The sequence below is a fragment of the Carassius carassius genome, chromosome 42 (assembly GCF_963082965.1).
Source record: "Carassius carassius chromosome 42, fCarCar2.1, whole genome shotgun sequence".
In the NCBI taxonomy this organism is placed as follows: Eukaryota; Metazoa; Chordata; class Actinopteri; order Cypriniformes; family Cyprinidae; genus Carassius; species Carassius carassius.
Genome location: NC_081796.1, coordinates 20,961,980 through 20,986,914, shown reverse-complemented (window position 1 = coordinate 20,986,914; position 24,935 = coordinate 20,961,980). Strand labels below are relative to the sequence as shown.

General features: G+C 35.9%; 1 protein-coding gene across 4 annotated transcripts in view; it reads left to right on the top strand.

The window, feature by feature from the left end:
- LOC132124152 (5'-AMP-activated protein kinase subunit gamma-2-like) overlaps positions 1–24,935 on the top strand; it is a 71,072-nt gene that overhangs the window by 25,196 nt on the left and 20,941 nt on the right. For all 4 annotated transcript variants that reach the window (XR_009426723.1, XM_059535008.1, XM_059535009.1 and 1 more), the window contains 3 exons: positions 3,916–4,112; positions 13,812–13,863; positions 20,240–20,349. Coding sequence is in view for 3 of the 4 variants with exons in the window: in XM_059535008.1 (XP_059390991.1) it covers positions 3,916–4,112; positions 13,812–13,863; positions 20,240–20,349 (359 nt within the window). In the remaining variant the exon portion in view is untranslated. The remainder of the gene's footprint in view (positions 1–3,915; positions 4,113–13,811; positions 13,864–20,239; positions 20,350–24,935) is intronic.

Genomic DNA, 24,935 nt, shown 5'->3' with positions numbered 1-24,935 from the left:
CATTGCGCCAGACTTTAGACCAGGTTTGAGGTGGTCTATGGCGCAGTCTATTTTTTAGCTCCTCAAAATAGCATTGCGCTAGCAATGTGTTTGAACACACCTCTTTTTTAGACCAGCACGCCCATGGGTGCACAAATGAGCGCAAATGCATTTGCTAAATGATGTTCTCGTTAACAAGGTTCGGGAGGAGCGTGTCAGATACTTAGCCTAATCAACACAGGTGGACCACAATCTAGTAATCAATCCCACAGTATAAATATCGCTGACTTACCTCTATCCATTGATGGTTAATCAGCATCCCTCCCCCACCCCATCTCCTCACTTCGAGTTCACTTTATAATTAGACGGGGAAGGGGGGGTACTCTAGGTTCGGGCCATTCCCGAGCTCGGAGCCCTTCCCCGGACAGGACGCCAAATACGCATATCTTACCTAAGCTAATTATATGTAAGCGTGAACTCGTGAATTAAACTACGTGGTGTTGGCTGGGAAAATGCCTTGCGCTGCATTGCGCCTGGTGTATTATAGGTCCCATACTATTAAAACTATTATTAAACTAAATCAAAATTATATATGCTGCCTTGGCAACTAGCTAAAATAAAATACAAGGTTACGGTTTAATATATTTTATCTTAATCTTAGACGAATATATAATAACCCTTTTTTGTCCACTAAAAATCACCATGCAAACATGAATGAGAAAAGTTAATTTGTTTGCATAAGATACTTTTATTTTGTTACATTTTTAAATGTATACGGCCACAGAATTTCTTGAACTTCTTTCGGTCTTAAGGTGATGATTCCCATGAGGCCCACAACCAATGTATCCAGATAGAAATTTTTTGCCCATTCTCAATGGGAAAGTGCCCAAGCAACATCGCACTGCAACATTGCTCAAAAAGTTGCCCTTTGTTTGACCTTGAAGAGTCACCTTAAAGAGTCTCATTTTTTCTTGTGTGTTGATGGATTTGCACAATAAGAGCATGAGCAGTAGAACCCTTTACCTGTAAATTTGACGACAGGAAGCCTCTAGGAGTCATTTCTCAGTTCATCCCGCCAATTAAAGGTGCAGTAAGTGATTTCTGAGAAATGCTGTTGATATTTGAAATTACCAAAACAAACACGTCCCTACCCAAAAGAATCACACCCCTATCTTGCCTCCGCCCCCAAATTTCTGAACATGCTATTCAACACAGGCACCTCCCCCATCACCACTGGACACGCCCCTTACTCAGTCTGATCCACTTTCATCAGCGTTTCTCAGAAATCACTTACTGCATCCCGCAAGATGATTCCCAGAGCCCTGAAAACTAGGCTTTCTTCTCTCAAGATATGTATTATGCAATTCTTCCAAACAGGTGATTTTAGTTGGAATGTGCCAAGTCCTAAAAATTAAGCTTCTCTGCAATGTGGATCAACAAAAAGCTGTTAAGATTTGTGTGACTTTTCTAAATGGGATGTTTTGTTTTCATGGGTATAATGATTGTGAATGGCTAATCCTATGATATAAATAATGAGAGTTATTTATGGTCTACAGAGAGTGAGTTTCAGTGGGACTCATTAAAATATATAAATGACATTGGAATACTGCTGGGAGGAAATAACAAGGGCCAATAGGGGTTTGCAGCTGCAAATTGGGTCTCATGTACAAATCACATTTATTTTATTTTAGCATCAAAGAGAAAGTTCACAGAAAAATTGAAATTATGTCATTGTATTACTCACTCTTATGTGCTATTGAAGGTTTGTGTTTTGAATATTGGTTTATCTGTCATGGATCACTGAATAGTAAGTGTTTTGCCCGTGAGCAGGGTTAAAAGCAAGCAGCATTGGGTTAATTTATCTGACACTGGGCCAAAGGTCATCGGTCAGTTTATTAACCTCTGTCTGCAGGGTAAACATCAAAAGACATGATGACAGCAGTGTATGTGCAGGATTGTGCCATATTTACAGAATGAAGTTCACTTCCTAGTCAAAACAACATCAAAATGAAATATTTAGAACACACTTTGGACAGTTATTCATCAGTGTACATTATTACAAAGACATTTTTACATTTTTTAAATTAAAATATATATATTTTTCAGATCTTTAAATCAGCCTCAGAGGATGTGATTTACAGAGCGCACGTCAACATAATGATACAATGGAGACATTGTGTCTAGAATGAGCAATCATGTTTGAAGAAAATCACCTTGGTGTTTACCTGCTTAAATGTGTTTGAATTGAACACAGCATGGTACATAACACAATATCAAAGATGCATGGAGCCTTTGGACTACACCTGTCTCCAGCCTGGTTTTTGATTATGTTCCATAATTACATTAAAATTATTTTATAGTAATATGGCTTCATAAATATGTCACTTGCATTGCTCATGAGGACAGTTTAAATCGATAAGCACTGCAGTTATGGCCTGTGGATATGTTCTATTCAGCTGGGCTGGGAATCATACTGAATTACGTCTGTCTGGATGTGCAGCACCCAGTGTTCACATCCAGCACTGCTGCAAGGATCATTTGACTCTGTGGTCCTGACGGTAGATGGTCCTTGTGTGGAAGATGAGAATGTAAACTCCCTGTGGATGCATTTGGGTGAGGTGAGGGGCTTTTGCCAATCTGATGACTTCATCGTGAAGACCTGCTTTTTCAGCTCCCTCTATGTTCCTCCTACCCTGCTCTTTATTTTCTAGTATGTGCTGTGTTTACTGAGCCGATGGCTGACTGCTATAAAATAAGCTCTTTACTCATTCTGCAGCCATGGCCATGTGGTCTCGGCTGGGGGAAGATAATGGCTTGGTGCAGTGATTGAGGTAGTCAGGATGGCTTGTTCATCCTTTCTCATTGCACATCTATAATGGATTCATTAATAGCTCTTTCATTCTTGATAAATGCTTAGGGTGTTTTTTTTTTTTCAAATATGCTCATCAATCAAATTTGTCTGGCTTCTTTGCACCCACAACATAAATGGATAGATAGATAGATTTCTTACCTTATTGGCTTATTCCTACCTTATTGGCTTGCTGATGGTGTCTTGGACTCTGCATGCAGTGCTACAGGTACATTTCACTCTCCTCTTATCGACTTATCAAAGCAGAAACTCAGTAAGTTTCCTCCACACACCACTCTGTGAGAACAAGCTGCTTCTTTAAGGCTCTGCAACTGAATCCAGCCAGTGGAGAGGATGACACCGAGAAGCGGGTCAAGTTCAAACAACAGGGAGCTGAAGCAATCACAAAAAAATGTAATTAGAGGGCCCACAGTGAGATTGATTTTATCATTTAACGTCCAAATAAGGTGCAGCGTGAATCCAAACCAGACAGGCCAATTACTCAGGCGATTGGCATGATGAACACTTAGGGGAACTTTGACAAATGTGTCATGTTTGGGTCTTTGCCACGTATTGTGAAGAATCGTGTAGCCTCAGTAACAGAATACAAACATCCAGAATGGTTTTGTTTATACCGGTCATTTTCTCTGATCTGACTGAGGGCAGAGCTTGGAGGAATCACAGCATGAAATCTGCAGCCTGCAACAGCAAATGAAGTGTAAAATGAGGTAAAAAAAACTCTGCTCTCCACACTGCCTGCGGTTCAGGCCTTTCGACCCTTCTATTTCTGCAGGCACTGATCAGAAATTACGACAGGTACAGTCTAACCTTTTAGTGACAGGTGGATCTAAATCATCCTTCCTTGGCGGAGAATGGGATACAGTGAGACACTGTAGCACAGTACGTAGTATCAGCCATATAGTCTTAAAGGTGCAGTGTATCATTTCTGCGATAGTAGCAACATCAAATTTAATTATACATACTGTAAATAGATAGATAGATAGATAGATAGATAGATAGATAGATAGATAGATAGATAGATAGATAGATTATATCTGTTGTGTCTTATTTTCTCTCTGTTGCTACAGCCTCTGGTATCTCCTCATCACCCACCACTCCAACACAAGTCACCAAGCAGACTTCAGCATTTCTTCTGGAAGACATTCGGAATGACAGAGTGCAGCGCTCCTCCTCTTCCCCCCTCGACACGGGACAACACCGCAGCCCGCCTGCCGCAAAACCTCCGCCCTGTCCCTGCTCAGCACCTCTATCTACCTCACGTGCGGTGAGTGATCTGCAGTGGGACACTGATACATCTGAGACATTTTCTGCATCATTCATTTTCAAGTGATCATCCGACTGATGTTTTAATAACTAAATACAAGCTAAATTTTAAAGGCAAACCATAATGCTTCCTGACAGAACAGATAGATATAACATACTGCAGATATAATGTTTTAAATAACAATATATTACATAAATTATTTAATAAGTTATATTAATATAATTTACATGAAATTATAATTATTAAAAAATGATAATGATGCCCGGTAATTTAAGCAGAGGTCCAAGGCTGCACTCAGCACGTGTTATCAACTTCTTTTGAATCTTTATGTGCATTTTCTTTACTCTTTCTCTCACACTTTGAGCCTCATTCACCTACGGTACATACAGTATTAGTTTGTAAATTTATTTGATAAATTATCTAATATAATAATTTATCTGTAAGAAATACTCACTGTGCCGTAGTGTTTCAACATAGTTGAAAATATAAAAGAAGCCCAAGTTTTATGAATTCATGCCTAAAAATCTACAACTCAATGCAGTGCAATAATGTCACTTTATCTTTAGCAACCCCTGAAAATCCACTCCCAGCGATTCTCATTTCATGTACCATTGATCCACTGACATGTGAGTCTGAGTGTGAGTCTCTTATGGGTCAATGAATGCGGATGAACAGAATCACAGCTGCTCAGACACCTTCACTGTTCACTTACTGCTGTCTGTTAAATAACCTGCCTCTCACTCTCTGTCAAGGTCTGACACTTACTACTTACTACTAAAGTTACTACTTTTTTCCCAGTCTCCCATTATTTGTAATTCCCCAGATCTGTAAACTAATATCTTTCTTGTGGTCCCCCCTTATGTGTTTGTATACTTCTGTTGTATATTCATGAAGTTTTTCTCACAAGAGCTCAAGTTCGTTCAGATTCATCAGGCAGGAATTTGGGCATAGTTCGTTTCAGTTACCCTCCATGTCAGATGTAGCTCCGGGAAAGACTAAAAACAGTTGTGTGAAATATCTTTGGAGCGTGGATGGCCTCTATAGGTTTTCATGATTTTTAACCGATATATATGTTAAATTGATTTCATCCTATCTAGGTCCAAGAAGGGCCATTTAGTGGAGAAAAAAGAAAAAAGAGACAGGAGGTTAAGAAAGAGTGTTACGGCCAGATGGGCACAACACAAACAGCAGTGCCCCACTACTGGCTTGATTTGCACGGTCTTTCTGTACATTGCGGATAGAGCTGATTTAAATTTGGATGCATAGAGGTTTAAATTTACATTTATTCATTTAGCTGACGCTTTAATCCAAAGTGACTTACAATTGCTATATATGTCAGAGGTCGCACACCTCTGGAGCAACTAGGGGTTAAGTGTCTTGCTCAGGGACACATTGGTGTCTAATAGTGGATTCGAACCCGGGTCTCTCACACCAAAGGCATGTGTCTTATCCACTGCACCAACACCACCCCATCACCCCAAAATGCAAATGCATTTTAGATATGAAAGAGTAAGAACTTGTTGTTGGAAAACCACTCACAAATACCATAAGCACAATCAAGAAGAGAAATAATGCCACTAATAAGATTCAGTATTAAGAATATTAACAATTTGGTAACATTTTAAGGTTAACATTTCATGTACAAATTCCCTGTACTTACAAAATTCCCTTCAGGTTTAAACAACTAGTGTTTCATTTATGAATGTGTCAGTATTGTTAAACAAATCTTTTATTTTAATGAATTATTCTTCTGTGCACTGACTGACTCATATCTGTTCACTGATAACAAGTGTGCGACTGACTTTTTAGAGGCAATTCAATATTGTGGACATACTGAATGAATACGCCTCCTTTACTGAACCAATTAGTGTTTTTAGAATTTGTGTGTAAACTGAATCTTGGTCATCAACAAACTGAATTAACTGAGACATCTGGGGTGTATTCCAGAAAGTGGGTTCTGTAAACAAAAACAAAGCTAAACCTCTTGGTAAGTTACCATAGTAGCTTACTCTGTGAACCTTACCTGGTTGGGAGCAGGTTTTCTTCAGTAAACCCAGAGTATCTTTAGGTCTCCTCCCCCTTTTTAAAGGGTAAGCGATGTTTAAATACCTCATTCATTCCTAAATGCTGCAAAAATACTTTAATTGCTGAAATTTTTTGCCTTTTTTCAAGTACAAAAATCAAGTTACTATATGAAGTAAAATAATTTCGGGGGGAAACAAGCTAAATTATCTGCCAGTAGGGTAGGAAATCTTAATGCAAATGGAAACAATATTATTTTTCTCACCACACCATTTTCATTTCATCATGCAGACACCGTAAATGTGACAAAAATTGCATGTCTTATTACGGAGGATTCTGCTGATGAGGAGGCTGCATTCATTTGCAGGGAGTTACATTTACATTTATTTTGCCATATCCACATACATATTTATTTGAGCAGTACCACTTTTAAATGAAGTTCACCTGATAACAGCTTGCAGCCTCTAAGTAACCTGATAATTAGAATTTCCTTTAGGATTTCCAGTGTGGTTGGATGCATTGATGAAAAATTCTGAAAATGAAGCTGATTACTGAATGGAATGGAAGGATGCCAAATGGAAGTGTAGTGCAAGATATATGCCTTAACCACCACCACAGCTGTTAAACACAAATGATTCACTATTAATTTGGTCATCTTTATTTCCTTCAAATACAAAAAGCAACAATTATTCTTTTCTCAGTTGGATTTTAATATTGTGGCCTTCTCCTCTTCATCTGTCAGTGGTGCTGGTGCAGGTTCTCTTCACATTTTACGAGTCTCTGCCTTCTTGCTGTTGACTGAATAGAAGTCAAATGTTTATTAAATGTTTATGTCCATTGATCATGGCTTTTCAAAATTCATTGTGCTGGCACTAAACTCAGAATCAACCTACTCAGAGTGGATTGAACTTACTCTGTTCAGCTGTTCTGAGTTCCCTATTTTGGGGTTTGTTAACCTAGGGTTCAAGTTTTCACTCAGAGTGTGTTGAACCTCCTTTCTTGAATACCCCCCTGATTTTAGAAAACTGAATTATTAGGAACTTTTCGACATAACTGTGTTGCTCTAAAGACACGCCTAGAGCAGTGGTTCTTAATTTCAGTCCTGGGGTACCATTGCTCTGCACATTTTGTATGTCTCCCTTATTTAATGCACCTGATTCAGAGCTTGTTAAGAGGGAGAGCCATAAACTTAACTGAGGGCGTCAGATAAGAGAGACAAACAAAATAGAGCAGTGGTACACCAGAAGTGGAATTGAGAACACCTGCCCTAGAGAATGATAACCATAGAATCCACATAGCTATGTCACCTGTAGCTTTAAATACTCAAAGTTGGGTGAATTTTGATTGGCTGTCAGTGGTTAAATTGCTTATCAGCTGGGAAAAAAAAATGAAAGCTCTGAAAGTGATTCAAATGACATAATTTCTTTGTAGTTTGTTATTATTTAGTTTATAGTTTATATTCTCATAGAATTAGAATGATTATAAAAAATATAATAAAGCCAATAACTATAATACATAATAATAAAAGCATTTTCTTGTCTCAACCTATTGGGGTAATGCCATTAAAGGTGCAGTCACATTTTCTGCTGTACAGTGAACTTTAGTCTGTGAAATCTGGTAATTTCAATAGGAATCCATGCGATCATAAATGTTCTATATAGGTGAAGGATTTCCCCATGCAGATTTCGTGATGGGTTCAAGTTATGTCACTTGAATAGCATGATCACTTGCAGCAAACTAACAGTTGAAGGGGCGTGGTTAGGCATATTCTGCCCAAGCCATACTGACGTCATCAGAGAAGGAATCAAAGATATGTATCACTGATCATATATACAGTAGAGCAGTGAAATGCCTAAAGGTAGATGCCCCATTCGACTGTATCAAGCACGTAGATTCCCCCGCCATCTTTAACAGTCAATTTAAATGAGTATTTGAAGATGCTACAATCCTGCACAGCCAATGATTGTAAAAACCATAGATAGCTAACCACGGATACATTGTTTACCTCAAGACTAGCAATGGGTGTGAACAAAATTAATTTTGTAAATTTTTATTTCATGTGAACTTTAAAGGGGTAGTTCACCAAAAAATTAAGCATTATAGTTTTGTATTGTTTGTAGTGAGATCAACGTTTGCATAAGTAATAGATGTGTTAGGGAAATAACACGTAACATTTTAAATTACATTTTACAAAAAAAGATTTGTTAATTTTGCTGAATGAGACTCAAGGTCCAAGTCGGTTAAATGATCCGAACTTCAAAGCAATACAGTGTAGTGACGTATTTCGTAGTCTCAGCCTCAGACATCATGACCATGGACCGTTGGCTAAACGTCTGATGCATATGGGACACAAAAGTGGAGACAATGTGTAAGTCGTCATCGGATTGGTTGAAATATACAGGATTTCCGGGAGATATGTGTGTCACGTTATTTAACGTTCTGCCTGAAAATAAAAATGCTAAGCTGCCAAACCTCCTCACAAAAAAAAAAGCCTTCATGTTTACATCATGCTTACTTATCAGGATCAACTAAAAACTGGATATTCAAAATTATGTCAAATATTTAAAGTTCGCAGCATAGAATCTTTAAAATACGTCCGAGAGTTTTACTCACTGGTTTGTTATTGTAGCGACATTTCCACACCCTGAAACGTGGCGCTGAACAAAACGAACTGTGATTGGATTTTTGACATGACGGTCAAATGGCCTCATGGGCAGGCCTTGGACTTGGACAATGAAATCTGCCATAGATCCCAGACCTTCAGTGGTCAGTCTGAAGGTCTGGCTATGCAAGACTATATTTCCAGCTGAAACGGAATATTGAAAAGAGGGCATGATTTTATGTTTGCGCTCCTCTGTCTCTCACTCATAGCAATCTAACGGTTGGAGGGGTGTGTTTAAGGATATTCTGCCCAAGCCGTCAAACTGACATCATCAGAAAAGGCATGCCATTCCAGAGCGTAATTAAATGTTAAGATTTTGACTAAAGATTACTAAAACAAACTATTTTTTTTTCAGATTTTCAGATTAACTTGCGCGGATTAATTGTTTACATCAAGATAAGCAATGTGCGCTCAGGGCCTGCCCTGACCAATTTGCTGCCCTAGGCAAGATTTTACCTGGCGCCCCATGCATCACAGCCCGTTTCACCCTGTGATTGTGTTCATGATTTAGCATATATATATACACACACACACACACACACACATTACAGCAGAACTGTTTCCAACACTCATAATAAATCAGAATATTAGAAGGATTTCTAAAGGATCATGTGATGGACCGGATGTCACATGTGACACTGAAGAATGGAGTAATGATGCTGAAAATTCAGCTTTGCATCACAGAAATAAATGATAATTTAAAGTATAATAAATTGAAAACAAATTATTTTAAATTGTAATAATATATCACAATATTACATTTTTTTCTGTATTTTTGATCAAATAAATGCAGGCTTGATGAGCAGAAGAAACTTCTTTCAAAAACATTAAAGATAGTAATGTTTCCAAACTTTTGGCCTGTACTGTATCCCCCCAAAACTGCACAACTGTAGAGTAAAACATTACTAAAATAAGTGATAATAAAAAATGCGTCTTAAAACTGACATGATTGTACAAAATCACAGTCTGGGGACTCAGAACTCAGAACAACTGCTAACATTAAGTTTAAGGTAAAAATAACTGCCATGAAATTATAGTATCTTACTCCTATGCAATAAATTGTTCTTTCACTACATCTCTTTACCTGTGTCTTTATCCTCTTCTCTTCTTTTTGGCACTGTAGCTTTCGCAGACTATGCTCATTTATAATGTGTCATGTAAATTCGGCCTTCCTCACAATCAGGAAACTTTCACCGTGTCTAGAACTGGCGCGAGCTGCCAGGCCCGTTTCTACCATAGACTGTAGGGTTTCTACGAGCTGTGTGTTAACCACAAAAGCAGTGCTGTCTACATTGGATGCAAGTACTCCTCGCTGCAGACTGTAGCGCGGCGACGTCACGTATGTACGTCACGAATGTACGTCACGAATGTACGTGACGTGTGTTTACTGCGCATGCGCAGTAACGTATATGTATTTACCGTAAATACGATTGTGCGCCGTACGCACCGTACTGACTGTCATTAATGCGCATATCCAGGTTCATTCACTTCCGGATGTTCGTAAGGTATGGTGGATATGAGATATTACTTTTGTTTTCTTAAAAATTTGCGTTTAAATTGCTTTTAATTGTAAGAATGCTTTGGTCATAATCATAGAGAGTGTCATTGCAAATTTGTGCGATTTCAAACACTTATGACATGTTTTATGATATAGTATTCGAATGCTGGTCTTTCAAAGTCTTATTTCGCCTAAAATGAACCATTAAAGATGTCTTAAAATAGAGCAGAAAGACTTTATTAATGTTAGTAAAGCCATTCCCTTATGAAACAAAAATATATTGCAGTATATTGGAAAATATCATGTAATATATTAGGCATATATTCTTATATATGGGATTTAATATTTATTTTTCCAATATATTGCAATATATTGAAAGCAGCAATCATTTGTATATTTTGCAATATATTATATGATATATGTATCATCAATATATTATTCAATGTATTCAAATATATAATATATTAGAAAATAAAAAGGGAAAATAATATATTACAATATATTACAATATATTTAAAGAAATATATTGGTAAATATATTTTCCTTTCGTAACGGTTGATAGTTGCATGCATTGCAAAAAAAAATCATATTTGTAATCTTTTTCATTAACATTATCAAAGATTAATAGATACTGTAACATGTGTATTGTTCATTGTTAGTTCATGTTAATTAATACATTAACTAGTGTTTACCAATGACACCTTATTGTAAAGTTACCTCTTAAACTGACCTTCATATGTCTTAATATGACTTTTTGGGGACATTGTCAGTGAGAAGAAATTCAGAGAAGAGAGCCCACTTCATGTGGTTAGAGTACTGTAATTATCTGTTTTTCTTTCTCTGACAGACTGTATAGCCCTCAACTGTAAAATTTTCAAATTGAAAAAAAACTTCAAACTTTTAGGCCATGCTTTCTCAAGCCAAGCCAACCTAAATTTTGACTTGAGAAATTTTATTAATTTAGTTGATGTTAATGCTGGTTATAATTTAATCTCTTAGGTAGTTTACAGACAAAGCAAATAACACTTTTTCTAACACCATGCTATAATATATTTAAAAATACATTTAAAATATTTTCCTTGTATGGCTCTTCTGCCTTTCTTCAAAATGATTTAATTTTGCTTTAGTATTGTTTGTTCTTTTATGTAACTTAGGTGTGGTGAACTGGAATGCATTGTCTGAACAATACAACCTGAGTGTCCGGGAGTCATGTTCTCTGACCCAGTGCCTCCGGTGCAGTGAGATATTTAAAGACTGTCCACCTGTGTGTGAGGAATCGCAGGAGGAGGGTCCTGTGTGGGTTTGATTCATTCAAAGAATTTGAGGGCTACTGCTTGACTTATTGTTTTATCAGTGATGGAGGTGAATTTCAGTTTTTTTTTTTCTTGTGTCATGTCTATAGTCTTAATCTATATTTGTATATACAATTATATTTTCTGTTTTGTTCTTTGAAATAAATAAAAAAAGATCACTGTCATCAGTTTTTTTTTTTTGGAGGCACCTTGCATAAAATGGGATGCAGACACTGAAAATTAACTGTATGTAGTCAACTGAACTTAAAACTACTTTACTGGCTTAAATGTTTCACATGCAGAATTGCCAAAGCAAAAGAAAAATGTCCAAATTTATAGTTAAAAAATAGATAAACAAGAACCATAGCAAAAGAAAGATTAAAATAAGAAAGGCAGTGGTTTACACTTAGAGCAAATGGCTATAGATTCTATTTATACTATATTAAAATAGCAGGAATTTCTGCTATTTATATTACGTATTGGAAATAGTGGCAATTATTTCCACCTCAGTATTGTAGTACATTATAAAACAGTATGCAATAATGAGTGTAAATTATAATTTTAATTCAAATTATTAAATGGATGCCAGCATATTAGGATAATGAAGCCCTCCCTCAAAACTGTTTAATTATTTCCTTCGTTTTTATTTAAAATAAATGTTTTTCTGATGTGATTTGAAATTTGAAAAGGTAGGGGAAAAAAGGCAGATTCGGACCGGATCGATTGCATCAAATTGTGAACAACACACGTTTTACCATCAGCTCTATTAGAGCCGACGACTGTAGCTACTTTATCTGTTTTAATTTTGACTAGCTCAATAATAAATATAAGGTGCCATTAAAGTGTAATATTACAATATACACAGTGAAGTAAAGTGCAACAGAATGTTAATATATTGTAAGATACACAGATATTACAGAATAAACTTTAATTCCGTATAATTTTACCTCAGATGAAACATGGTTAAACATGGTTGTTTTTCCCGTCTTTTTTACACCTTAATGTTCTTTAATACTTTAACATTTTATTAGAGTTTTCTTTTAAGTATGCGCATCGTTTTAATGCACGCACGACCCGAAAACAACTAACGTCATCACGCAATGCAAATTACAAGCGCATGCGCGGTAAACACATACGTGACGTACATACGTGACGTACGTACGTGACGTCACCGCGCTACAGTCTGCAGCGAAGGGTGTCTCATTGGATGCGGCGTCGGGCACGCTACACAACAAATTACCAACAACTGATCGTGCGTGCGCTCTGTTTCTGACGCACTTCAAGCACTCGATGGGCGGGGGAAGATTGAAGAGCCGGACTTTTTTTTTTTTTTTTTGCTTTATTTTGTAGTATTTCGAATTAACGGTTTTTAAATAGTAGCCCATTATAAAAAACAATATGTAAAAAAAAAAAATTCACTCGTTCACTCATTCTGGCGTCCCTATGGATGAGTGGCGCCCTTAGCATTTGCCTATACCGCCTATGCCGCGGGCCGGCCCTGTGTGCGCTAGTAAAGTAAAGTCAACATTGATTTCAGGCGGACTTTAACCTGCAGAAAGAGTCACTGAATCAGTCAACGAATCATCTTGGTGAACAGACTCAAAAGATTCGATTCACCTGAATGAATCAAAATCCCCACCCAACACCAGCCAGTTTGGATAGGTTGACTCCGCTCGCTTTTATATTGGGTACATTATCTGTTGCTCATAACAAGAAATGAGTAAACGGAATAATTGATTTTAAAACAATCCATGTCAGACCGTTGGCTTGCAGCTCGCGACTGCAGAAAACTGGAACAGTCCATTTGTAAAAAGCCGGGGGCGGGGGAGTAGGGGGGGTCTCTCATGACTGCCTTCACATTGGATGCACGGGTACACAATCGGAGCACGCATGCAAACACTGACTGTCCCCTACAATGGCTCCGAAAACATGAACGCTTAACGTGTTTGTTTGTTTTTTCTTCCGAGCCAGGTCGGTTTGTTCTGCCGCCGTTTATTGTCTACTGTATCTTTATTAATCTCTGACAGCCAACTTCCGATCTCACCAGTCTCTTCACTGTCTGTCTGCCAGTGAGTGAGTGAGTGAGTGTGTGTGTGTGTGTGTGTGTGTGTGTGTGTTTGTGTGTGTGTGTGTGTGAGAGAGAGAGAGAGAGAGAGAGAGAGGGGGGGGGGGGTGACAGCCTGAAATCGCCTCTTCTGTGCTTGACACTGTCACTCTGTCCCCAGGTCCACGGTTTATCTGAAGACATGCTGGAGAAACTCGATCTCGAGGATGAAGGTAAGTCTCTGCGGGAAATAGACGTGTCTCTCGTTGTGAATGTTACGATCTGTCTTCGTTTTCTGAACCGGCTGCCTCAGCACCTTCGCAGTCTTGATCTTGTGATGTTCGTTGCTTACTTATTTAGTCCTCACACTTAGTCTATTTTAATCTCATTCATAATCTAACCCGGGTACAATCGCGCGATGCGGATTTTCCTCTGATCAGATGGTCGGTCATTTTACATCGATTTACATCGAGCTGCTCAGTAGGAATCACTGGAGATCCCAGTAATGTATCGGGATCCCCATTCATTCGTCATTTCTAACTTGTTGGGTGTACATGCGTCAGATGATGCTATTGGCTGGAGAGCCTCTCACCCACGTCAAGGAGTCCCTCAGGGGTGAGGGTAACAATTATGTGTAGGCATATACATATTGATCACAAGTGGGGGGGGAGTTAGAAAGTGTGTGTGTGTGTGTGTATTCATAAACACACCTACACAGTTCAGAATATATATATCTTTAATTTTTAATATTTAATATTATCAATATCCAATATATATATATATATATATATATATATATATATATATATATATATATATATATATATATATATATATATATATATACAATATATATATATACATACATTCTGTAGTTAAATATAGAGAGAAATAAAATATACTGTATTATTTTCTTTATAAAATAATATTTTTATTTTATTTTTAATGTTTTTATATACATTGCCTTTAAAAATATTTTTTTGAAAGTCTCTAACTCACCAATATCGCATTTATTAAATAACTAATAATATAAAATACAGTAGAACAGTAATATTTTAATATTATTACAATTTAATATTGCTATTTTCTATTTTAATATATAGTTAAATGTAATTTATTTTTATAATGGCAGCTCTGAATGTTTTGCATTATTACTGCAGTCTTCAGTGTCACTTCAGAAATCATTCTAATATGCTGATTTGTTTTGAAACATTTTATTATTATTATTATTATTATTGGTGTTGAAAACGGTTGTGCTGCTTAATAACAACATTTATTTAAAATATCTGCTGCAACAATGTAGAAGTTAATTTAAAAGTATATTTTGGTGTCATTTAAAGCGTTTATGCAGAATATTTTTTATTAATGTGATACCTGATTGTAATTTTTTTTAAGTAGCTTATTGCTGCAATTTTAATAAGCAATTAAAATTTTAAAAAGAAATAACTTGATTTAACAAGGAATGCTGTGTGACAGAGTACGAAGAAGCTCTGAAACTGTTTTCAGAGCAGACATTTTCCTCTGAAGTTCTTTCGCCTCCGGCAAGGTTTTCCCAGCAATATATGAGGCGAGCATACCACACTGATCTGGCAGAGCAAGTCTTGCCATTATTTCTATGGACTTTTGCTGGTTCTCTTTCTGCAAAGCTTTTAGGAGAAACAGAGAGCAGGTTGTGCAGGCTCCAGATCTGCACTCTCATGTTGAGGTTGAGGGTTTTCCCCAAGGTACCATCAGTGACGGTGAAGTCCTCAAAACCTTCACACTTCCACCTCTCACAGATATCTATCTAACTGTAAAAACCCTGGTTGGTGTTTTTGTTATGCTGACTCTGCGGCTGGATTGGAAGAGCCCAAAATGTATTATTAATTTTTGATCTCAGTAAAACGATAGATGTTCAGAGTTTTTAGATGAGTTTGTGTTGGTGTGTGCTTTTCTGCACTGACTTCACGGACCTAAAAAAACATATTTTAAGTTATTATTTACTGAAAATTATGGCCTTGATTTAGATCAAGTTCAACTCAGTAAACAGGCCTCTTTTTTTACACACAAAACACTGATATTTTAGTATTGTTTATATACTATTAAAGAATTAAATAAATATTTAGAATTGTGTTTTATTTTTATTTTTTCACTTTAATTAAACTTTTAGTAATTTTGTTAAGTGGTTTTGTTATTTTTATTAGGTTTTGTTTTTATTATTTCTATTTAGCTGGTTTATTATTACTTCAGCTTTAGTTTGAATAATTTCAGGACTTTAATTTGAACTAAGGCAGCATTCGTAATATTTAAGATTATTACTTTCAAGGTTTTCATTATATATATAAACTTTTTTTTTCAGATTTATTTAAAATACCAGAAATTATTTTTAATTGTTTTCATTTTAGTTTATTCAAACAAAGCTATCAAATGCTTTGAATATAGTGCATGACTTGTATGGACTACTTTGATGATATTTTTTATGGTGCATTGATGTCCACATTGAAACTTGAAATCTCCAGTCCCTGTGCATTATAATTGCACAAAAAGAGCAATTTTTGGATGAACCTATTGTAATTAATATACTGAATATAATGAATAATATCTTAGAATTTTAATGTCATGTGAAGAGCAGAGCAGTGTGTTTTCTAAAGTATTAATAGCATGTGTTCGTTTTTAAAACGCCATCATTAAAAGATGTCTGAAAGCATTGATTTGAAGTATGTGTTTGTGAAGCGTTCCAGTGCAGCCTGGCATGTCGATGTAATAGCATGTGAAAACCAAAGAGTTTTCAACAAACAAAAGATTCATTCTGCAGTAATTCAGTTCTTTGAATAGCCATGGTGGACATCAGCCAGAGTGTCATGCCTCTGGTTGTGGTAGATCCAAACATTCAGACTTTCAGAGTAGTCTTTTGTCATTTGTTTGGGCTTATCTGTAGATAATAAATACATATTATATTATATTATATTATATTATATTATATTATATTATATTATATTATATTATATTATATTATATTATATTATATTATATTATATTATATTATATTATATTATATTATTATATTACGATTTGCACAAATCCCACACTGGAATTTGTGTATTGTTGCTATTGTAATGAGGTATGAAGAAAAATACCTATGTTTGCTATTGGTCAGTGAAACAGTTGTGTTTCGGAAGTTTTTCCCATGATTCTACAAATAACCTCCACCAATCAGAGAATCAAAACAAACAAATCATGCCAAAATAACTCTTTATACCACTATGCCTTGCGCATGACGCAGTTGCTTCAATCTACCTACGTATTTTTTGTTTGATTTCAAATACTGTTTTGCTTCAAATCAAAGTAATGTTATGATTCAACTCATGGCTGGTTGTTTTGGGTTATAGCTTAAAACACTTTTAAAAACCCTTTTAAAAAATCTGAAGGGGAAAAATACTTCCGGAACCAAGGCTGCTGGCAAAAAGTGGGCGGGGACTGTTGCAATCGAAATATAGCCCCTCCCCCAAACTCATGTCATTGGTTTAGCCTGTTGCTATGACAGACAGGTCTGAATGTACTTTTGCGTTTTTTTTTATACTGTTTTGCATATACTATACATTAACTTAGCATATTTAAAGTATGTTAATTTCCCACAAAGTACATATTGTCCCAACTGTGAGCTTTTCTCCGTGTATTTTTGAATTCCATCAGTAAAGTTTCCTCAAGAAGCAGCAGCTGTACTGTCCTATTTTAATTGTTCCATGAGCTAATACTAGACCTACTGCAGGGCTTTTATTTGACAATAGCCAGTGGTGTTAAACTGTGCTGAGCTGAAGCGGTGGTGAGAAATACTTTGAACACCAGGCTTTTATTAACCTCATCACACTGAATGAGCCAGCAGACATTGCTGCTATTTGTGGCCTAGCATTGTAACAGAAATGTTAAGGTCAGTCACTTACTGAAAATACTCCGTAGTTGGACAGGATTGTGAGTAAGATTTTTGTACCATACCACTTTTTTGGGAACATTCTGTTGGGGTACCTAGCACAGTAGTCTGGTAGCTAAAGTAGGGCCCTATTGGGCCTTTCGCACCGATTTAGTTCCAGAACTAAATGTACAGTACTAAAGTACTGGGATGATTTTTCACACAATGTTTACAGTATGTTACACGACAATTTAGATCATGGCGGGTGAGGGCGTTTTCAAATGCATTTGGCCAATCAATGTCTACTTGCATCACAGTTAGTACCAGTTGTGCTGGTTAGACACTGCTCCTGAGTAGGAGCTAATTTGGTTCTCGAAAAAGGCAGTCCGGTACTAGAATTGCACCCAGTTCCTGTGGTGTGAAAATGCCCAAAAATGGGTAGTTCCACAATTAGTTCTGGTACTATGAAAAGGTTCCTGCGGTGCAAAAGGCCCTAATGATTATCCGCGATGTAGAAAACGCGGACGGATTCGTGGAATCCAGTCATAAAAATGGAACTTGTTAAAGTTTGGATGAATGAATCAAAAGTCATTACACATAAATCAAATTACGATATGGACTAGTACCTGGTAATATTAAGCTGCAAAAAGACTATTTAAATAAGAATCCTGCATGATCTGTGTGTGTCTCTGTGCGAATGAAAGACGCAGACTCCTCCTAAAGGGAGGAGCTAGACTCACTGCAGAACGTTGATTGGTTGACAGAGAATCATCACTTTTGCATTCTACAAGGGGAATGACAACACAAGGGGAACGAAGTGTCATTCTACCATGCTGCTCATGCGTGTTGGGCTTGTTTACATCAGTGTGCAAACACAAAAAATATAACAGTGGATTTTAGAATTTAATATTTTCAACACACAGACAACGTTGCACTTGCTTCTTCACATGAGATTGACGTTGATTGCCACTTTCCGTCATACACCACGCCTGTCAAGTAAGGGTACTGTTGGCGGTGGAAACACAGGCCTGATTAGGGTCAAGTAGTGTACTGAATCGTACCATACTGTACTGTACTGAACTGTACCGCTCTGTAGAAATGAGCAATTACTGTCAGTGAGATCTGCTTTCTTCACTAGGCCTTTTGATCGATGTTTGCTGAAACAATCAGGCTAGGTGTCTAGACTGTGGGGGCAGATGCGCTTGAGTCTTCCTAGATTGCACAAACAGCCTTGCGACAAAATATTTCAGTGTTTTTTTTGTCTCGACAGCTTCTGAAGAAACAGTTTAGCGTCTAAGAATACTACTGTAAGAATTACCATGGAAACTGGCTACATTAGGCAGGATGTTGCTGAAAGAAACAACAAGAGAGACATCAGAGTCCACAGTTCAGTGGGTTCATGTCACCCATTCGTGTCATGCTGCCAGAATTACTAGAGTGTTTTTTGTTGCTGTTTTGTTTGTTTGTTGCTAGGGATTTTTCATAAAATATTTGTATAATTTTCTTTGGCTTCAGTACACGATTTTAAAAGCCCTGATATTATTAGTTTAAATAAAAATAAATCTTCTTCTTCTTCTTCTTATTATTATTATTATGTTGTTATTGTTATCTTTAACACTTAAGATTTTTTTAAATTGTTTATTAAATATATTTTTATGTATTTATATAATATCATATTGTGTATATTATAAATATAATGTGCATAAAATAATTATAATAATAATGTATTATTATTATATTTACAGTAAATGTTAACTTTATAATAATATTTCAAAGTATTTATATACCCAGTATAAATGTATTTATAAGTATCATATAATAATAGTAATAATAATAACAATAATAAATTATATTATTATTAATACTTAATATAAGTTAATATACTTAATATATTTATACTGTTTAAATTTTAATATTCTTTATATATTAAGTATCATATTATAAAGGTAACACAAATTAATAAAAGTAATAAATTATCATAATGTATTAACAACAATATATTTATTATATAATTATAAAATGAATATATTTTATATTATAGTCATTTATTTCTACAGTATAAATGTATTAAGTATCATATTATCATTTGTAAGAATAATAAAATATTATTTTGTTATTAATAATACTTAATTACAATTTATTAGTAAAAAAATAATATTTTCTTTTCATTAATAATTATAATAATAAATTATGAAGTTTGTTATTATTATTAATAATATAATTAATTATATTTAATCTACTTTTTTTTATAATATTACACTTTAATGTTTTCCTCACACAGCATAAATGAGTCTTTACATGTTAAATTATATTGCTGCCATTTATATTTTAGGAAAGGCGTCCCTCATAAGTGGATCCTTTTATTTTGGCCCTTGACATAAAAAAGTATGAAAACTAAGTTAACATGACTGTCGGATGAAAAAATGTCTAGTAACTAGTTCTAGTTTGATTTTGAAATATGTAAGTATATATTCTTGTAATTAATTACAGCAGTTATTTTCAGCCTGCTTTTTTCTCTGTACACTGAATAAGGAATATTGTTTTTCCGAACCTTGTTCAGCTTAATGTTTATTAATTCATTTAAATAATAAATACACACTTTCATTCTGAATGCATCAGTTCCTTCTAGCAGTGTGCTAGTGCTTAACAACAACTTATTGACATGTACTTACTCACTTTGCTTTCAAATTGACTGAGTTTTCATTTATTGGTGTCATTTACAGCTGTTGAACAATCTGAGAGCGAGATTTACATGCGGTTTATGAAGTCACATAAGTGCTATGACATCGTCCCTACCAGCTCCAAGCTAGTGGTCTTTGACACAACACTGCAGGTAAGCGCTCTGTGGAGGTGTTTGTCACTGATAACAAATCTACTGTTTGTCAGACATGTTTACCATGACTTACAAAATACTCTTTCCGCAAAGTTAGTTCATGTTTTCCTTTCTTTTTTGTTATTATTTTTAAATTAAGGGGCGTATTACTGTAATTATCACTCATCATACTTATGATAATAAGTACACTGTAAAAAGTTTTTTTCAAAGTTGTAAATAAGAAAAGTTTATTGGAGTATGTTTATAAAAAAAAAAAAAAGTTTAAATTTTTCTTCTTAAAAATGTAATGTTTAATTTAATTTGGTGTTACTTGCCATTTCTTTGTAATTATTTGTGAAATTTACTAGCTATTTCTGAGTGATAATTGTCTCTACACCAGTGTATTAAACTTTATGTCCCATTATATTATCTAAATAAATATTAAATTATACAAGTCATTTTACACAAAACAATATTATAATGTACAATATGAAAAATTGATATTTGTTTTGAAATTCGCTATATTATCTAAATTAAATATAATATTATATTTAATTTAGAGTTATGCTTAAAGGGACAATAAGTAACTTTTTAGGTATTTTATTATCTAAAATCAATATTTTTATTCATAAATATGCCCTCAATGGTGTACAAATACCTATGCCAATGTTTAAACTAATCCTCGTAAATGAAGAATTTATTATCTTTATATACATGGGACGGGTAGGTCAACAGAGGCTTCCATGTTGTTCCGCCATCTTGCAAAACTATAATAGCAGAGAGGGACAAAAAGTACTATGCCAACGCGTTTCCACAACGCGTTTTCGGTCAGAGCCAGAAACGCAGGTGCAGAGCAGTGAGAGGCGCTTGAAAGTGCACCGGCAAGTTTAAAAGTCTGGATTGCATTCTTATTATGGACCATACATATGCCGCGCCACAGGAGAAGAAAACATCGTCGCCAAAACGAAGTGCTATTAGAAGACATCCTGTCAAAGCTTTTTGGTACATAGCGCCTACCGTAGATGCAACGCGCATTTGAAAAAGCGAGGCGCTGGAGAGCAAAATTAGTTTGAATGCAAAATACAATTTCACCACTAGATGGGAGTAATTCCTACTTACAGTCCCTTTAAAGATAATTAAAGAATTTCTGAATTAAAATATGGCCCCTTTTTGTTTAGGCGGTTGAAACACTGATAGAGTGGTTACATGAGGAATGAAATGTTCATTCGTGTTTATTTCAGGTGAAAACTAGTAGTAAAGGCATTTATGTGTGATCTGTCACGCCACATCAAAGACAGTAAAAACTGCATTTATTGTTTGAATTTCCTGAAAAAAGTACATCATTTGAAAGATGAGACTTTGATTCTTATCATTATTAACAATATATAAAACTGGAAGTTTCCAAAGAAGTTCCACTCTTGCAGTGGTTAAAACAATGCTGTATTATTGTTCGACACACATACGCACCGAACAAAATATATATAAAATATATATTCTACAAGTGATTTTAGACATAGCAATATTATAATGTACAGCATGAAAAATGGATATTCAGTTTGAAATTAGCCAAAGATTATATTCAGCAATTGTATCAGGTGACTTAATGTTTTTAAAGATGAATTGTGATGACAGCAAAGGAAGAAATAAATGTAAAAATAGGAGAAATGAGCATCTGCAATTAGATATTTCAAATAAATACACTTCTTACAAATCTTAAATAGTGTTTTTTTTAATAAATATAAAAATCTCTAGTATTAGCAGATGTGAATATATCATGCATCCTTAGTTTAGTTATTTTATTTAGTAAATTTCTATCTGTATTTAATCTGTTAGTGCATGAATGTTTACGCTGTTATCTTCATCTGATCACATGACCTTTTAGAAAAGGAGTCCGTTTCTTATCTCTGACATTTGTCTCTCACTGTCTCTTCATCAGTCTTGTTTTGTTTCCCAACGGTTTGTTATACATCTTATTGATGTTTCTGTCGGCCCGTCTCCCAGCGCTCATCTATAATACACATATCATATACTCTGTGATCAGCACATATGTTTCCAGTCTAATCCGGTAATGCTTCCATAAACCCCTCCATCAGCATCAGTATGATCTGCTTCTAAAGTTCAGTGGAGGTGCAGGGACCCACGGTCGATGCATGTAAATATTTGATCAATCCTTGATGAATGGGCTTCTTGCTGTCGGCATCATCGGGATTGTTTTGGACAGAAGATCCAAGCCTATGTTCCTGATCACTGACTCACAGCAGTAAAATACTAGCCGCCATCCCCACCGCCCAGTTCATAACAGCTTCCATACATCAGAAAGACCAGCCTTGGGGAACGTCTCATTATGTTCCTTGCTATGTCTCGATTAATGTTTAATCATCTCAGATTGGGCTGGAACATCACCCAAGAAAAGAGGCTCACATGATTTATTTAAGAGCGCCCGTGAGACGCCATGATTAATGCTTTGTTTGGCTCCATGGCAGTATTGACAGTGTTTGAAAGGATCGGCCCGCCCAAATCCTCCTTGGTGGATTTTATTCCAAGACGAGGAAGGCTTTGCACTTAACTATAGCTGGTACTAATGATTTCAACATTTTATGAATTCCCCAGGATTATATATGGTTTGCATTAATTGGATTTGGATTTATACCTTTTGTAAACAATGACATGCCAGCAAAAGTGCAGAACAGAGTTTTGTGAAAGGCTTGGAATGAAATCCTTACTATACAGGTCCATACAGGCCTGGTCGCCCAGCTCAGGTTATGTGCATGTGCTGAACAAGTTATCATGCAAGGAGATTTTTTTGCTTAAAGATAAGGAAAGAATTCCTTTATTTCTGCTGTGTGGCCCCTAGAATATATTTCAGTTTTTCTAAAATTGCTTAATAATTTATCAGAATAGATTGTCTTACAAAATTATTTCATATTACTTAACCAAATAGTAAATAATGATTAAAAAGCATTTTCGGTTTTTGGCCAAGTGCATTCAGAATTTTCATTTTGGTGCATCCCTAATTATTTGGAGAATTACACTTTTAAATAATATCATTTAATTGTTAAAGGAAAAAATACAAAAGCTTTACAATTACAAATAATCTAAAACCAAAAAGAAAATAAATGTATTATAATAATAATAATAATAATAATACAGACACTGTTGGGAACGTTACTTTAAAAGAGTAATTAGTTATAGTTACTCACTACTTGTTCCAAAAAGTAACTGAGTTAGTAACTGAATTACTCTATAATAAAAGTAACTTGTTACCAGGGAAAGTAACTATTTGCTGAAAAAAAAAAAAAAAAAAGTTGCTATATGTCAAAGAATTATTTTTTTTTTAGCAGTTTTCATAAGTCAGTTGAAATAAGTAGAACAGACAGGAGTTCGTACATAACTTTCGAGATTTATTGCACGTCAACAGACAGCAAGAGTTTTATCCTGCACTCTTTGTAAGAAAAGTGTTTTAGGCCACTAGCTTTGTAGATGCATGTGTCACACATTACATGCACGTTCTTGCCTTTGACTACAATGATTTTGAAGTAGTGCTTATATCTCCACCTTGAGCCAACTTTTCATCGGATTGCTCCTGACTGGCCATTTCTGCTGCTGCTGCGAATCTCTGTGTAGCTGTTGCGTGTGTGTGACTGTGTGTGTTTGGCGCCGTTGGCACGTGTGTGTAAAAACACTGGCTCTGATTGGCTACCATGAAACACATGACTCTGCCTTAGCCAATCATAATCGCTTATCTTGTTATTAACCCACCTGCTCACTCGCTGTGTGAGCCAGGGGTGCGTTCGGATTGCATATTAAATCAATGCATAGTAACGCACCGCATTTAACGTTCAGTAACGTTAACGGCGTTGTAACGACGGGAAAAGTAATTAGTTAGATTACCCCGTTACTGAAAAAATAACGTCGTTACCTAACGCCGTTCTTTTAAACGCCGTTATTCCAAACACTGAATACAGAGTATTAGTAGTACTGCTAGTAGGTGTCAGGGATCGGGCAGACCCGGTTCCAACCAATCACCAGCACTCACTCCCTCCCGAATTATAATCACGAGCACCTGATCTCCATTACCCCTGCACTATAAAACACCTCCGGAAACCCCAATGCATTGTCAAGCCTCCAACAGGGATCGACCTCGTGAACTTGTCTCCGACTCACCTCGTCTTCATGAAGACTCCAGTATACTCACATTTGAAAAAGTAACCTGTGTGTATTTGTTCTCCTGTCTCCAGAACACCCCAGGCATATTCCATGATCTGAACTCCCCTACGTGCCTTGATATCTCCTGAGTGCCTAAGTGATCCTTCAACTATTGAACTCCCACTGCAAGAGAAGAGACAAGGATCAGAATCTCGTATTGTGTGGTTTTGACGTCTCGATATATAAGCATACTCACCTGGCTTTCACAGAAGCATACTTACCTGGCTTTCACGGACACGAACTCCAGAAAACCCCGCACCGAGTTTGCACTTCCTTCCCTCGCACTATTCCCTTTAAATAAAGACTGTGTTGAATCCACTTACCTCTGCCTCTGTGTACTAACCTGACAGAAGGCTTGACCAACACCGATGGAATCACCAACACCTGAGGAAGGCACTTCC